The sequence below is a fragment of the Hevea brasiliensis genome, chromosome 16, assembly GCF_030052815.1.
Source record: "Hevea brasiliensis isolate MT/VB/25A 57/8 chromosome 16, ASM3005281v1, whole genome shotgun sequence".
In the NCBI taxonomy this organism is placed as follows: Eukaryota; Viridiplantae; Streptophyta; class Magnoliopsida; order Malpighiales; family Euphorbiaceae; genus Hevea; species Hevea brasiliensis.
In genome coordinates, this window is record NC_079508.1 from 62,687,393 (window position 1) to 62,704,092 (window position 16,700).

Here is a 16,700-nt window from a genome sequence, read left to right on the forward strand (position 1 = left end):
CCGAAGGGATAGAGAAACAAGAACGCCAACTTTATAGTGTTTTTATATTTACAAACGGGTAATACGAGTTTTCGGATATTTAAATAAAAAAACCATTATTAACGAAAAAATTATGGCTGAACTTTGAAGCAATTCAACCATATCAAAATTAAAGAGTATGATAATGCTAACTACAATAATTATTTAAAAAAATTATAAAAGTTAACACTTTAACACTCTGAGCCATCATAGAATTATAATTATTTTTTTATTATATATTTAACCCTTACAGGTTCTATATAAACCCTTATTTTCTTTTATTATCATATTCATATCCAAAACAATTTACCAAATCATTACATTTTTATCCAAATGAAGCTTTTATTATTATTGTTATTATTAGTAGTAAGAATAGACGTTAATCTCTCCCGTGCAGCTTTCGGCCACAAATAATCAAATCTGATTCGAAATTCTTTGTTGGAGCTTCTATCCAAACTGAAAATGTCACTGCTTTAAGTACATTGACATTGCTCTGTGCCCATCTCCCCAGGTTCCCTTCGCTTCACTGGACTGCAACATTTTTCCGCTTACTTTCAGGTAATCGATTTCACTTATCGTTCGAAGTCGTGCCTTAGTCATAAGTTTGACGCATTTCAGCACTCAAAAAGTGTGCCTGCCACACGTTTGACAATATGTTTGTGAGAAAACAGTAGCTCCCCCTTGTGATTTTCATTGATTCAGACAATTATGCCAGTCCAATGAAAAGATGAAGACTAATTGTTAGTAAGATACAAGTATTTGTGGACTTGGTGAATTTTTTTTTTTTTTGAAGGAAACGATTCATGCTCACATAATTTTGTTATTAATTTAGTTCTTTTTGAATGAAATTGCTGTTCTATTCTTCTTCTTCTTTTTGGTAATTTCTTCCTCTTCTTTAGGGCTTATATTTTAGATGGAATCTCAAGGTCAAGGGGAAGTGTGTTCACCTGAGACTCTTGCATATATGGAGCTTGCAATAGAACAGGTAATGCGTCGACCTTGCTCTTAGGAAAAAAGATTAAATTGAATTCTTGAAGTACTTACTCAATTATGGTAATCCTCATGAGCAGATCTTGATTGATGTCAGGAAACCTGTAAAGCAATTCTTTATCTAGATATTTTTGAAAAGATAAAGTGTCCACTAAATTATTTGTGAATTTGACAAGGCTAAGTTAACCTGTAGGTGCTACTTGTTCCTCCTGGCATGCTAAGAAAATGTTGTTTCTGCTTAAAGCAAGTGAAACGTTATGTTGATTGTTTTAGCTTGTGTTCAATTTAAATTGTTGTGTTGGATTTTAGACTTGTTTCTCTTTGATATATTATCAGTTTGTCGTATGGCAGGCAAAACATGCTTTGGACTGTCTTGAAGTGCCAGTGGGGTAAGCTGTTTTCTATTATTCGAATTTGTAATTTTTCCATAGCATGAGCAAGTTGAGGTTTTAAGTTGCAGAGCTTCTGCTTCTTTACCGATGTGTGTCATGACATTTTCTCTGACAAGTTTTTGGTATAATGTAATTTTTCTGTGGTTATAAAGACCGGCTTTGTTTCATTAAGAATAAGATGCTCAATATTTGCAGTTACCCATTCCAGAAAAAAGAAATTGGTTCTTTTGCTTGAAATCTGTTTATTATAATATTTGGGCAGTTCCTCCTTTAATAATAAAATATTTTTTTATGGACCAGTTGTGTGATGGTTGAAAGTGGGAATGTAATTGCATCTGGAAGAAATCGAACCACAGAGACAAGAAATGTAAGTTCATCAATGCATCATTTCTCTCATCAATTAGTTTAACTCTTCTGACATCCTTTAATGATGTTCTATGATTAGTTTCATTGTCTTGAGCTCCTCTGAACTATGTTGGTTTCATTTCTCTCATCAATTAGTTTAACTCTTCTGACATCCTTTAATGATGTTCTATGATTAGTTTCATTGTCTTGAGCTCCTCTGAACTATGTTGGTTGTTGTGTGTGAGCACATGAATGTCTTGTTCTTCACAGAATCATGTAATCTAGATGAGACTACTAGTAATACCTGGTGATATAGTGGCTACCTGAACACATAATCTGACCATTATTCAAGAAAAACTCAACCACAGTTCTCCTGAAAATCGCAATATAATTTGAAATTTGGAAAATAAAAAACACTATGACAGAAATCACTAGCATTCATATTATAATCCTTACTCTATGCTTTTACAGCTTCTGAGTTTCTGCTTTAATTTCTTGAGGCAGGCTACAAGACATGCAGAAATGGAAGCAATAGATGTTCTTCTCGAGCAGTGGCAGAAAAATGGACTTTCAGTGTCAGAAGTTGCTGAAATTTTTTCAAAATGCACTCTCTATGTTACATGTGAACCATGTATAATGTGTGCTGCTGCTTTGTCTATTCTTGGTATCCTTTGGTTTTCAAATGATGATTCTCTAATGCCTGTTACATCTCTTCTAATTTTGCTCACTAGTCTAGTTAATAACTTGCTCTATTATTGCCTGGCTTAGGTATAAAGGAAGTATATTATGGCTGTGCAAATGATAAATTTGGAGGCTGTGGGTCAATATTGTCTTTGCATTCAAGCAGCAATCAACCACATAATAGGTACATTATGTTTTTATTCTCTTTTAGTTTGTGACAATTATTCAGATGTCTGCTACTGGACATAACACTATGCCTTATTTATACATTCTGAATAACTACAATTATAAGAAGGAAATTTCAAATAGCATGTGAGGATATAGGATCTCAATATTTGACTAAATTCAACAAAATCAAGGGAATGCCCCTCTGAAATTTTCTCACAAATAAGCCAGTGACAGACTTCAATATGAAAATAACATTTCAGATCAGTACAATTATACTATTTTTACTAAAGAAAGAGGGGAGATATGGAGCACTCTTGGATCAAGAGGCTGAACTGATGATTGGGTCTAGGCCATCTCTAAAAACAGAAGAAAGCAGGAACAGATGAACAAGAAGAAGAATTAAGAATGAGAAACGTTTAATCATATGCAATTGCAGTTGTGTCTCATATGTTGTGTACTTGTATCTTCAACGGCTGTAAAGCTAGTAATTATGCAATTATGTTCTTTAAATTTTCATCATATACCATTGCAATATATGAATCACTTCCCTGCTTGCAGATTATTATGACTGAGGGAAAATAAAAATAGTATGTTTTTCTGATTGATTTCTCTTAGTAGGATTGGAGGTTGTTATAGTTACATATTACCTGGATTGTCCAGTTCCTGATGCAGGGACATTCAATCAATGGGTAGAGATTTCATTTAAAATACAGCTTCCATTATTATGCAATTCAGATCAACTCTTAACATATCCTTTTTGTTGATAGTGGGGAAGTTGCACAAGGAAAGGGTTTCAAATGTACTGGTGGAATAATGGCATCTGAAGCAGTCTCACTTTTGCGATGTTTCTATGAGCAAGGGAACCCTAATGGTAAGTAATTTTGTTGAGACGGAAGTAAAAAATTTGTCATAATTTCTTTTTTACTTTTTCTTCTTTCCTTTCTACTAATGAATAATTTTTCCCCCATTTTTCAGCACCAAAGCCTCACAGGTCCGTGACTCTCCAGGCTACACATAACTAATACCTTTCGTGCTACTGCTACCTGTTGTCATGACTTAGGAGTTGGAATAATGAAGAATCTTCATTATATCATTATACGTGAGATTTAGGCAGAGGAATGTTTAGGTTCAGCGGTATTACTTAAAAGTGTTTATTATAGAAGCTCATGTAAGCTTGAAGTAGAATTCAATTGCATTTTTCTTCTGTCTGACCTTCCAAATATACTCTTTTTTTTTTGTCTGATTAAGGATTAAAAATAAAAATCTCCCTTAAGGGAGTTGAGCTTGGTTCGGTTTAACTTGTTAATGTTCATTTTTTAATTGTACAATGCAATCATAAAGAGTAAGAGGATCGATTTTTTAATGATTGTTTTAACACCGTAGACTTTAAGCACTAGCTATGACGGTATAGGTCTCATCTATATATTTTCAAGAGCTTCCTCTTAATCTATTTTAAAACAATGGATAGTGATTCATAAGGTATTAAAAAGAATTTTTGCAATGAATTACTTATAATCGAGCTGTCTCTCTCCACTTGGTGGAGAGAGAAAATTTCTCTCATCTTTCTTTCGTTCTTCCGAGACTGAAGTCCCCTTGCTCTACTGCTTCAGGCGGCTTTCCTTTGCCCCTTTAGGTGGGGATGGCCGCCGTTGCCTCTTTGGGAGGGGAAGGCCTTCCCCTCCTGTTTTAGTGGGCTTCCCCTCCGTCACTGATGGGTTGGGTTCTAGATAGATTTTGACTTGAGGATAGTGATGGAGAAAGGAGGAGGGTCCTTGGGCTGCCGATGGGTTTTATTTGTGTTGTGATCTAGCTATGTTTGTTCCTTTGCTGGTTTTAGTGTGTGCTTTTGCAGGTGTTAAATGGCTTAAGGGAGGAGCCTCTAAAGATTTGCTTTGTCTGACTCTTGCATGTCCTTTTGAGCAGCCTTGCAAACTTGATTGAAGGAAACTCTGTTGTTGTGCATGTAAGGAGGATGCATCCCTAGGGTTAAAGTGTTTGGCCGAGAGAGTGCCACCGCCCTTGCTTGAGTGTGAGATGCCTGCTGGGTTTTTGCTGCTCCTTTGCTTCCTCCCTCTGAATGCGCAAATCTATGCTTGAATGGTTCTCTGGCCTCATGGCTTTCCTGATTTACACAGTTGATAATGTTTTTAGCTTGATTTGCTCTTTGGTTTTGCTGGTTCTGATTGCCTCTCCCTATCTATCATATGGTCTTGGCTGAGCAAGACTAGAAATGGAGCGCTGGTTGCCATGTCTCAGGTCCTCAGCTGTGGGTGTTCCACCCGATTGGGTAACCTTAGGGTTTTTGTCTGCCTTTTTAAAGCTGTCAATGGAAATTTTATCTCTTGGGAAAAAAAAAATGTTTTAATTTGCTCAATATCAATTGGTTGCAGTATGTAATATGAAACAAACTTGATATTGTTTCATGTGGCTTATGGCCAAAAAGTATTCACTAATTGTCAATTTATTGAATTTTATTGTTTTGTTTTATTTAAATTAAATCTTCAGTGCAGAATTTGTGAAAATTTTAGTCAATTTTATTATGTACTAACAAATGAAATATAATAGTATAAGCTATATTTGAAAATTTCGAATAAATTTCTAAAAAAATAGTATAAATTATTCTATCAAAATTTAGTAATAATAAAAATAAAAATGAGTAATTTTATTAATAAAAAGGCTTAATTAGCTTAGTCACTGGTGAAAGGTGGAGAGAACCCCAACTGCTCATGGTGTAGCCGTCTGTTTTGCGGTGCAAAAGCATCGGTCACACCCATTGAAAAGATGCCATTCCATCATCACCTCTGTTAAAGCTTATTATTTTAATATGAACAATTGTATATTGTCAGGCGTTTGCAAATCTGAAATACCTGTAACAGGCCATGTTTGAAAAGCTCTTGCAACAGGGTTCATGGCTTGGACTGCTATTCCATGAAAGAGACGGTACTTAATTAGAAGCATGGCCATTTGGGTTTTCCTGGGAAGAAAGAATAATGAGAGATTATATGGAAAGAGGTAGAGCGATGGACTGGTGACATAGAGATCGAGAAATATTTCTCTTCTTTTATACATAGAAACTTCTTAAAGGAGATAGCTCGATATATCAAATTTGAATCTCTCATTAGTGTACCTTTGATGCATGCATTGCACAAATAATTTACACACATGAATGCATTAAGGATATATACATATGTAAACTTCAATTGGTTAATGAAAGCAAATTATAGCATACCTGAAAAAAGAAAGCTAGCTAGCTAGTTGTAAATTGATTATTTGGCAAAGTGTGCAGTGAAATTAACATTCCCATCTCATGAAGCTTTGTCGCTGGGAGTAAGCCTTCAATTTGTCTCAAAGGCTTCCAGAATTCCCACGCATATACCTAATTAGTAACATTTATATTAGCCTGGAATACTGGAAGCCTTTGAGGGAAATTGAGACCTTCTCCATTGATCTCTCTGTAAATGCATCCCTATACCTGCTTAGAGCCATACCAAACTACAAACATTTGTAAGGTTTATATAGGGATGTATGATCGATCACATCGCCCTCTATCTGTAAAAAAAAGTATGGTCTGCATTAATTTATTTCTTTTCTTTCCCTAGGGTTCTATTGGGTTGGCGACTACACATTTTAAATAAGTATTCATCGAATTTTAGGTCAATATATTTTAGTTCCAACTAAGATGGCAAACATCTGCCTAGGGTTTATTACTTGTAGTCTAAGCTACAGTTTCTAAAGAATAAAAATATCAACTTCGGCATGGACTAATTCCATCCTTCAAGAGTCAAGTGCGATGCAATTAATACTTCAATTTTCTATGGGAATTTCAACTTCTATCTGGCTGCAAGTTGTTCATTTATATGTAAATCTAAAAGCAAGAAAACAAGATTGTAATTATATATATAGCTTTAGAATCCATATTCTCAAAAAGATTATATATATAAAGTTTTCACACTTAAGTGAAGAATAATTTAAAGGGTCATCATTAAACTTGGAAAAATGCACATTATCACCCTTTGGAATATATCAAGAACAGGAAAAAAAACAAGAATTGGCATGCACACATATCACTGTAACCTTTCTATATGCGTTCGGTGGAGTGGAAACAAGAATTTCTAGCTGTATTAGAAAGAAATCCTGCATAAAGACGCAAAAAGAAGTGAACTGAACTTTCATTTCAAATCAGATCAGAATCTTTGTCCACCATCTTCTGCAAATTCACATATATTTGGAAGCAGTACTATACTCAACTCAACTTAACTAAGCCTTTATCCCAAAAATTTGGGGTCGGCTATATGGATTCGCTTTTTCCACTCTGAACGATTTTGGGTTAAATCCTCATAAATGTTTAATGCTTCTAAGTCATGTTGTACTACTCTCCTCCAAGTTAATTTAGGTCTACCCCTTTTTTTCTTTCTATCCTCTAACCTAATGTGCTCTACTTGTCTAACTGGAGCCTCCGTATGTCTACGCTTCACATGACCAAACCACCTCAATCTCCCTTCTCTCAACTTATCTTCAATTGGCACCACTCCTACCTTTTCTCTAATACTCTCATTACGGACTTTATCTAGTCTAGTATGGCCACTCATCCACCTTAACATTCTCATCTCTGCAACTCTTATCTTAGATGCATACGACTCTTTCAGTGCCCAACACTCACTACCATATAACATAGCCGGTCGTATGGCTGTACGGTAAAAATTTCCTTTTAATTTATTGGGAATCTTACGATCACATAAAACTCCCGTGGCACGTCTCCACTTCAACCATCCGGCTTTAATCCTATGACTAACATCCTCCTCACATCCCCCATCTACTTGAAGAAGCCTAGATATTTAAAGTGATTACTTTGGGACAGTACCACTCCATTCAAACTAACTCCTTCCCTATCACCAGTTTGGCCTTCACTGAACTTGCAATGCATGTATTCTGTCTTTGTTCTACTTAACTTAAAACCCTTTGACTCTAGAGTACTTCTCCAAAGTTCTAGCTTCCTATTGACTCCTTCTCGTGTCTCATCTATCAGAACAATATCATCCGCAAACATCATGCACCAAGGAATACTCTCTTGTATATGTTTCGTCAGTTCATCTAAAACTAATGTAAACAGGTAAGGGCTTATGGCTGATCCTTGGTGTAATCCAATTGAGATCGGAAAATCACTTGTGTCCCCTCCCACTGTGCGCACAATAGTAGTTGCTCCTTCATACATATCTTTCAATACTTGTATGTACCTAATAGATACCCTCTTTTGTTCTAACACATTCCATAAGACCTCTCTTGGAACACTATCATAAGCCTTCTCCAAATCAATAAAAACCATGTGTAGATCTTTCTTCACATCTCTATATTTCTCCATCAAGCTTCTAATGAGAAAGATCGCTTCCATAGTTGAACGACCGGGCATGAAACCAAATTGATTGAGAGAGATAGAAGTATCATGACGTAGTCGATGCTCCACAACTCTCTCCCACAACTTCATAGTATGGCTCATGAGTTTAATTCCCCTATAGTTTGAGCAACTCTGTATGTCTCCTTTATTTTTAAAAATAGGTACTAAAATACTCTTCCTCCATTCATTAGGCATTTTCTTTGAGTTTAGAATCTTATTAAATAATTTAGTTAACCATGCCACTCCCCTATCTCCCAAATACTTCCACACTTCAATTGGTATTTCATCAGGTCCACAGGCTTTACCCACTTTCATTCTCTTAAGTGCTTCCTTTACTTCTAAAGATCGAATCCTTCTAGTATAATTTACATTCTTTTCTATTGTTCTATAATCTATATTCACGCTATTACCATTTTGACTATTATTAAAGAGATCATTAAAATAATTTCTCCATCTTTCTTTAATGTCCTCATCTTTTACCAACACTTTTCCTTCTTTATCCTTAATGCACCTAACTTGATTGAGATCTTGACATTTCCTTTCTCTACTCCTTGCTAATCTATAAATATCTTTCTCCCCTTCTTTAGTTCCAAGTTTCTTATATAACTTTTCAAAGGCCTGTGCTCTTGCTTGACTAACTGCCTTTTTTGCTTCTTTCTTTGCTATCTTGTACTGTTCATATGCCTCATTATTATCACATTTAGGTAATTTCTTATACCATTCCCTTTTTCTCTTCACTGCCTTTTGTACTTCCTCATTCTACCACCATCTCTCTTTTGAGGGTGGTCCATGTCCTTTAGACTCTCCAAGTACTTTTCTAGCTACTTCTCTAATCTTTGATGCCATCTGTATCTAGATATTAAATGAATGATCGATAGGTTCAATATAGCAAGATAGGATGATACCAGCGTGCTGCTGAAGTGCTGATGTAGTAGTACTGTTTTAAGTGGTAGGTATATTAATTGCATTTTCCAGAAGAGGACTCAAATTGAGGATTTTGTCCACATTGAAAGGTACATTATTTGTCATTAAACTAGCTACCCCCTCGGCGCGATACATGCTTCTTTCTTGAGAGCTGTTTTGCGACCTTTATTTTGCAAATTATGAACATAGTTATGTGTTCAGCAGTAGTGACAAATTTTTCTATGAAATCCGAAAAGACCTGTGTATTAATTAGCTCATATTTATTAGATATAGATCATAAGATGGAGGATTTTTTTACTTAGACCTAATTTATTATGAACATAAGACACAAAATGTATAGTGAAGTCTACCTATTGAATACATTGAGTTCATAATTAATGAGCCTAGGCAAAAATTTCTCTAAGATATTATTACTATTTTTTGAAAATATTAGGATACACATACATGCATTGCATTGCATAGTTTTAAAAATCCACTAAAACCCCCTCTGCCCCTTCCCCTTTCTTGATTCTTGATCTTCTCTTAACATCCGTTAGATTTCTCACTCCTTCTCATTTATATATTTATTTTGTTGATTGGGCTTACTTTTTTTTTTTTTTTTGGTATTTTTTGTAATGTTGTTATTGGTTTTAGGTCACTTGAAATATGTGGACTTCATTAAATCTTCCTTCACGAAATGTTTAGTACTCTTAGCCTTATTGGCTTTAGAATTAGAGTTTTCATTTAAGGTGATAAACTTGTTATTGATATTTGTTGTGAAAAATCACACCCACAAAATAAAGAACACAAAATTTAACGTGATTCAGGATAAGTCTACTCCACCAAACAAATCTACTATTAAGAAAAAAATAATTACAATTACTAATTATTTTTCTCATCCTCAAAATCACTCAGACAAAAACTCACAGAATTCAACACACCTCTCCACTTTGTGGGCTCTCTACAATACATTCCATATAATGGCCAACCAACTATTCATATATATAGACCACTAAAATCTAGTCCTTCTAGGACTCTAATTATTAAACTTCACAATTTAAATTTTCTTAAACTTCCTAAACTAATTATATTTTCTAATTCCAATTGGACTTGGACTCTAACAATCTCCACCTCCAAGTCAAATGAAATTAATCTTTATAATTTTTGCAAAAGTCAATTTCTCTTGGGTACTTCCTTGCACTCTTGATTGTTGATGTTGCCTCTTGCTTCCACTTGCATTCTTCCAATCAATGTGCTTCCTTCCAATTTGTAGAGATTCTTTGTACTAATCTTCTCACCCTTTATGATCACAAGAATACCTCGGCTAACTCTCATGAATCTACCATGAATCGAACACCCATAACCCAAAGAATTCAATTTATCCAAGGAAATTAAATTCCTTTCAAATTTAGGAATATATTTCACTTCATTGAATACTTTTACTTGATCACCATGCAGCTTGATCTTCACTTTTCCAATACCTTCAACTTCCATCTTGTTCCCATTGGCTAACTTCACTTTTTCTCCTTTCTTTTCTTTAATCACATCAAACTACTCATTCTTTGAGCAAATATGGAATGGGTAAGCAGAATCCATTAACCACTCATCTTGTAATGGATCTTTTGCCTTTTCCTTATCATCATCTACAGTCAAATATTCACTATCAATATCATCATCCATTGCAATTACAACAATTTCTTCTTTTTTTTTCCTGCAACTCCTTTTGAATTGTTTAAATTCTACAAGATCTTCCTTCATCTTCATACAATAGTATTGAATATGGCTCTTCTCATGACAATAGTAGCATTCTCTATCTTCATGGTCTACTCATGATCTTGAACTCGATCTACTATTCCTTCTCCAATTATTTCCACGTGAATTGCTTCTACCACGATTAGAACCAACAACAAAAACTCCACCTTCATTGCCATTACCTATCTTCTTGAACTTTTCATCATCCAAGATAACTGCGGTAACTTACTCCACCTTTAAAGTCTCATTCCCAACTGTTAAAGCTGTCACCAAGCTTTTATAAGAGTGTGGGAGAGAGGTTAAAAGCAAGAGAACTTTATCTTCTTCATCAACCTTAACACCAACACTAGCCAATTGGGTAATTAATTTATTAAAAATATTAAGATGATCCCTCACATAAATACCTTCATCCATTCTGAGTTGGTACAACTCCTTCTTCAAGTACAAACGATTTGTGAGTGATTTTGACATGTATAGACTCTCCAATTTCTTCCACAAAATAACAGGCGAGGTCTCCTCCAAGACATTGTATTTTATATTTGGGGTTAACGTCAATCTAATCGTATTCACAGCCCTTTATTGAAGCTCCTTCCAATCATCATCTTTAGTGGTTGATGGTTTCTTCTCGTTTAATGCTTTAATTAATTCTTATTATATAAGGACATCTTTTACGGTGCTTTGTTATAAACTGAAATTATTTTTTCCATTGAACGGCTCCACCTCAAATTTTGTGCTCGCCATCTTTGACATCTCGAACCAGGCTCTGATACCACTTGTTGTGAAAAATTACACCTACAAAATAAAGAACACAAAATTTAACGTAATTCAGCGTAAGCTTACTCTACCAAACAAATCCACTATCAAGAAAAAAATAAATACAATCACTAATTATTTTTTTTACCCTCAAAATCACTCAGACAAAAACTTATAGAATTCAACACACCTCTCCACTTTATGGGCTCTTTGCAATACATTCCATATAATGGCCGGCCAACTATTCATATATATAGGCCGTTAAAATTTAGTCTTTCTAGGACTCTAATTATTAAACTTCACAATTTAAATTTTACTAAACTTCCTAAACTAATTATACTTCCTAAACTAATATACTTCCTAATTCCAATTGGACTTGGACTCTAACAAACAAACAAAATACCAATATTTAAGTGGTTTACCCTCTCTACATAGTACTACATTCACGGGCATACCATCTTCCACTATAAATATTCTTAGATTTACATATCAAAAAGCTTATTTATGGTTTTTGCTAGAGTATCCCATACAATTTTAAGTAAATATTATGGATAATACATATTACATTAGGATCCATTAATTATGAGAAAAAGAGAGATAATATTTATCTTAAATATTTTTAATAAATTGTAACTATTGTCTCTTGTTCTTAATTTCGCATTTTTCAATTTATTTTATTATGTGTTTTGATTATTTAACTTCTGTGATCACTTCACTTAAAATAAGATTTCACTTCAACAATTTTATTGAATTTTTAATTTCTTCCCATACCATAAAATTATATCGAACTTTATTATCTTAGCAATGTTTGGATAAATGGTGCGCAATTGCGATGATATAATTAATAAGTGCCGCTAAATAATGCATAGTTAATATTGATCTTTTCTTGCATAATTTCATAAAATTTAAGCTCGGTTCCTTGAGTAAATTTAATTAATAAGTATTAAGATGCTATTCATTACCTCTAATTAAGAAGATTAAAACGATGATGATTATAAAAAGGGAAGGGATATTATGAATACAACACGATGAATTGAAGATGATGAAAAATGACTTAATGAAATTGTAGACAAGAAGAAACTCAAAGATAAACATGCATAAAACATAACATCAGAAATTCAGAAAAACCTCTTTCAATCGTTGTAGTCATCATTGATATACTTGGTTCTTCTTTTGCTGTAAGAAAGACCGGTCTTGTGATCTGGTTTTACACAGCATGCTTCGCACTTGGTAATCTCCTCTCAGAAAACTAAACAGGAAAGTCTGACAGAGGCAGTAGGTCCATGGACAAGCCTTAAAACTGTTGAGCATCGATCTATTACATATATATTTTTATAGGCATTGATCTATTAGATATGATGAACTTACTTTCCTCTGTCTTTATTCCTAATAATTAAACTAACATGCAAATTCGATTTCTGCGTACATATATATAGTCTTTTAGTTCTACCATAATATATACAAGTTAATATGCATATGCATGCATGCAATTCAAAAACCAAGTGCATCACGAATCCAGATCGCAATAAAGAATAGTGGATCATGATCTCCTACTATCATCATCCAGGAATTTAGCTAAAATGGTGATGAAAGAAAGCTTCCTAACTAATAATTGGTAGGGTGGAGTAAATTTAGCTAAAATGGTGATGAAAGAAAGCTTCTTAACTAATTATTGGTAGGGTGGAGTAAGCCTCCAGTCCCCTTCAAAGACTTCCAACATTCCCATGTAAGATAATCTTATCATAGCCTGGAATATTGGAAGCCTTTGAGGGAGATTGGAACTTCTCCTTCTTCAGTCTCAGGCTCAACAAGGCCCTTGTGCCTATCTACGTATGAGCTTCATTGGGTTTTATAATCCATCCACTTAATTAGTAAGAAAAGTTGATCGAATCCAGCAAGCGCACTCAGTATCATCTGATTCTCTACTTAAATATTTTTCGGTTTTAGGTTCGATTCGTTTGCCATCATTTCAGGTATTTCATGTTGGATAAATTTTAAAATATTTTTAGCGTGTAGTATTATAGCAAATGAACGTGGATGTGAGACTTATTCTCTATAATTTATAGAGAGACTCGTATATATGTGGGTATAAAAAATACTAATTGCATTCGAAAGGACTTACACATAATTTTTATTAATTTATAACTTAAAGTAGTGATAAATTTATTAGTTCAATCTTAACCCTTTTAAATAAAAATTGCAATTAAGTTTTGAAATCAATATAAATTATTATTAAAATTAAAATTTTAAATAAAATTAAAAAAACTATTTAAAATTTTCAATCACCAGCCTTTTTTTTTTTAAGAAAAAAGTAACCTAATATTTTTCACCATTACGTCCAATTTTAAATGTCTTTTATGTATAATATATTTTTCTCAAAAAGATTATACCTAATTTTAAAGGATGACAAAAGTTTTTGAATTTATTTTGATTCCAATATTGTGTGGGTTGGGACGAGGTAGCCTTCTCTCTCTTCCTATAACCTACTCTACACAATAACATATTATTATTTTAAAAAAATATTTTATATTTTTATGTATTTAAATATTATAATTTTAGTAAAATTATAAATATATTATTAAAATTATGATTACAACTTATATTTTCAATTTAAATTTTATTTTTTAATGAATAAATATATATTATATAATGATAAATTAAAATAAAAAAATAAAAAGAAAAGTCCATGCCAAAAAATTCACTCCGCTCTTTAGCAAAAAAGTCTCCACCCTAACCCTCAATTTTTGTAAGGCAAGAACGAGTAGCAATTCCGCCTCCTATTAGGGCTGAGCATTTAGTTCAAATTGAACTAAACTCAAGTGAATTGTCAAACTCGAATTAATTGAATCACCATATTTTAGAAACGGAATCGAAACTAAATGTATGAAAAAGTAAACTAAATCACCCTAATTCGATCATGCTCAGTTTAAATCGATCGGTTTGAACTTTGATAGTTTTTGTATTTATACTTGATTTTCAAGTTATTTGATTTTATTTTGATCTTAATTTAAATCTAATAACCATTTATCAATAAAATTAAACAATTTATATATATAAAAATATATAAAATACATAAATTCTTCATAAATATAAAACAATTTAAAAATCAATAAAACAATTCAGTTTACTTCGATTCAATCGATTTCTTTTGTCCAAAATCAAACTAAATCGAATAATCGAAATTTTTAAAATGAAAAACTAAACCAAACCAAATTATTAAATTAAAAGGGTTCAATTTGATTTATTTGACTCAAATGTAACAGTGCTCACCCCTACTTCTAATTTGCCCCATTGCCATTCCTACCTGATTTTTATACATGAGACAACTGACTCTCTAGCGGATGATTGTCTAGCGTATGATTAAGGGGGTGTTTGGTTTACCTGTTGGGTGCAGCTGATAGCTGATAGGCACCCAAACAGGTAAATTGTGGTGTTTGGCAGGTTTAAAAAAATAGAGCTGATGACTGATGGGCAACTGATATGATACCCATCAGCTGCAGTTTGTATCAGCTCTATTTTTAGATCTGTTTCTCATCAGCTGATAGCTGATCTGGTTTTATTTTTTATTTTGACCATATTATCCTTTTTTATTTAACTTGAAAATTAATATTATTAATATTTTTATTTTTTTATTTGTAATTTTAATATTTTAATTAATGCATTTCAACTTTGTTAAAATATTTTTTATTAATAACATAAAATATAAAATATTTATTTATATCCAAAAACTTAAAATTAATTATAAATTTTTCTATTAACAATAATAATTATTTTATTATTTTATCTATATTTTTAAAATTATTTAATTATCTTAAAAAATAATTATTTTCTTATTTCAATAATAAAATAAATGATATAATATAAAAGATTAATAATTATATATTTATTTAAATAATATAATATATTAATTTAATAATTATATATTTAATTTAATAATAAAATAAATAATATAATGTAATAAATTTATAATTTTATATTTATTTAAACAATAAAATAAATTATATGATATATACCCTTATTAGTCATTTCACATATTAACAGCAACAGCTAAATATAATTTTACTAAACACTTAATATAAAACAGCTATCATCAGCTAACAGTAACAGCTATCGGCTAACAGCTATCAGTTGTATTCAACAGTTAATCCAAACAGGCCCTAAATAAGTCGGTTAGCGAGTCTGCATGTTAATTCGAGTTTTACTAAAACATGGTGTATATATTAAACTGAGTTTTATAATAAACTCTGTATAAACACCCCCACCATATATATTCGTTTATCTTGTGATTTTATTTTGTGTTTATTGGTAGAATTAATTACACTAATATTGCGTGGCTTTTATTGCTCGCCAATTAGTTTATTAAGTTGCTTGAACCTTATAAACCCAGTGGCTGGAAAGTGGGAACATTGGTTCAGATAAGAATTCCCGAATTTTCTGAAGAATAAAGATCTCAATTCTCAAATGGACTCATTCACCACTTGAAGAGTCAAGAGAAAGTCCAATATTTTTAATTGCGAATTCAACCTTTGATGGGTAATAAATTCCCTAATTGGATAATGCAAGGGAGAAATTAAAGGAGGCCACCATCGAAATCTATTCGATCTTCCATCAATATATATATATATATTCAATAGTCATGGAATCCTTAGCAAAACAGCAAGAAGTTTTTTGAGATCTTCATACTTTTCGAAGAATAAATTCGATAATAACCCCACTGCAAGAATAGCTAGCCACGAATATTATTTAGACCTTACAAAGAAACTAGATTGACAAATTGCCTGTTGCCCCATTAACGTCTTCATTTGTTCTGATACCAGCCTGGGAAGCAACTTTTGGTTTCCCTATACTAAAAAATAATAAATGAATTTTCCCCATACAAGCTTAATCTAAACTAGTGGATTTAAGACGATTATGTTCTGCTCCTTTTGATTGTGAAAGGTAGATCCTTTGCAAGTTGACTACCATATTCACCAAAAACACACACGTGTTTCAGGAACTCCAAATATTCCTCTTTCACTAAAGGTGATGAAACTGTTAAGCTTCTTAAAGTTCATTGGGCTTCGCCTAAACCTACTGATATATACCAACCAGGAAAGAAGTCCAATAAAAAAGCTTCATTTAAAAGCATAACTGAAATTTCAGAACAAAATTGCTTAAAATAAAATTAATCCCCCCTCAATTCTTAAGCTTCAATAATTGCCATGGCTAAAATAAAATTCCAATGTTCCTGCACTTATATATGAAAGCACAAATAAAGTTAAACTGGCACCTACCTCATGCGCAGGTGCGCTCACATACGCATAACA

The 16,700-nt window shown here is 32.7% G+C and overlaps 1 protein-coding gene across 4 annotated transcripts; it reads left to right on the forward strand.

The window, feature by feature from the left end:
• Positions 1-100: 100 nt before the first annotated feature.
• On the forward strand, positions 101-5,092 carry LOC110637869 (tRNA-specific adenosine deaminase TAD2). 4 transcript variants are annotated; one of them, XM_021788236.2, is made up of 9 exons: positions 101-576; positions 918-1,003; positions 1,345-1,397; positions 1,701-1,767; positions 2,250-2,376; positions 2,514-2,610; positions 3,362-3,465; positions 3,570-3,585; positions 4,518-5,092. In XM_021788236.2, exons 2-9 carry the CDS (start codon positions 932-934, stop codon positions 4,576-4,578), a joined length of 597 nt encoding a protein of 198 aa, XP_021643928.2. In that variant the 5' UTR covers positions 101-576; positions 918-931; the 3' UTR covers positions 4,579-5,092. The 4 variants fall into 4 exon arrangements, with proteins under 4 accessions (XP_021643928.2, XP_021643925.2, XP_021643931.2 ...); XM_021788233.2 differs by having other exon boundaries at positions 108-576; positions 2,250-2,409; XM_021788239.2 differs by having other exon boundaries at positions 111-576; positions 2,250-2,409; positions 4,447-5,092.
• The last annotated feature ends 11,608 nt before the right edge of the window (positions 5,093-16,700 follow it).

Excerpts from the sequence above, each read along its gene's own strand:
- LOC110637869 (XM_021788233.2), top strand. The coding sequence starts at position 932 with ATGGAATCTCAAGGTCAAGGGGAAGTGTGTTCACCTGAGACTCTTGCA. Across the intron at positions 1,004-1,344 it reads TGGAGCTTGCAATAGAACAG|TTTGTCGTATGGCAGGCAAA; the intron begins GTAATGCGTCGA and ends ATATATTATCAG. Across the intron at positions 1,768-2,249 it reads GAACCACAGAGACAAGAAAT|GCTACAAGACATGCAGAAAT; the intron begins GTAAGTTCATCA and ends TTCTTGAGGCAG.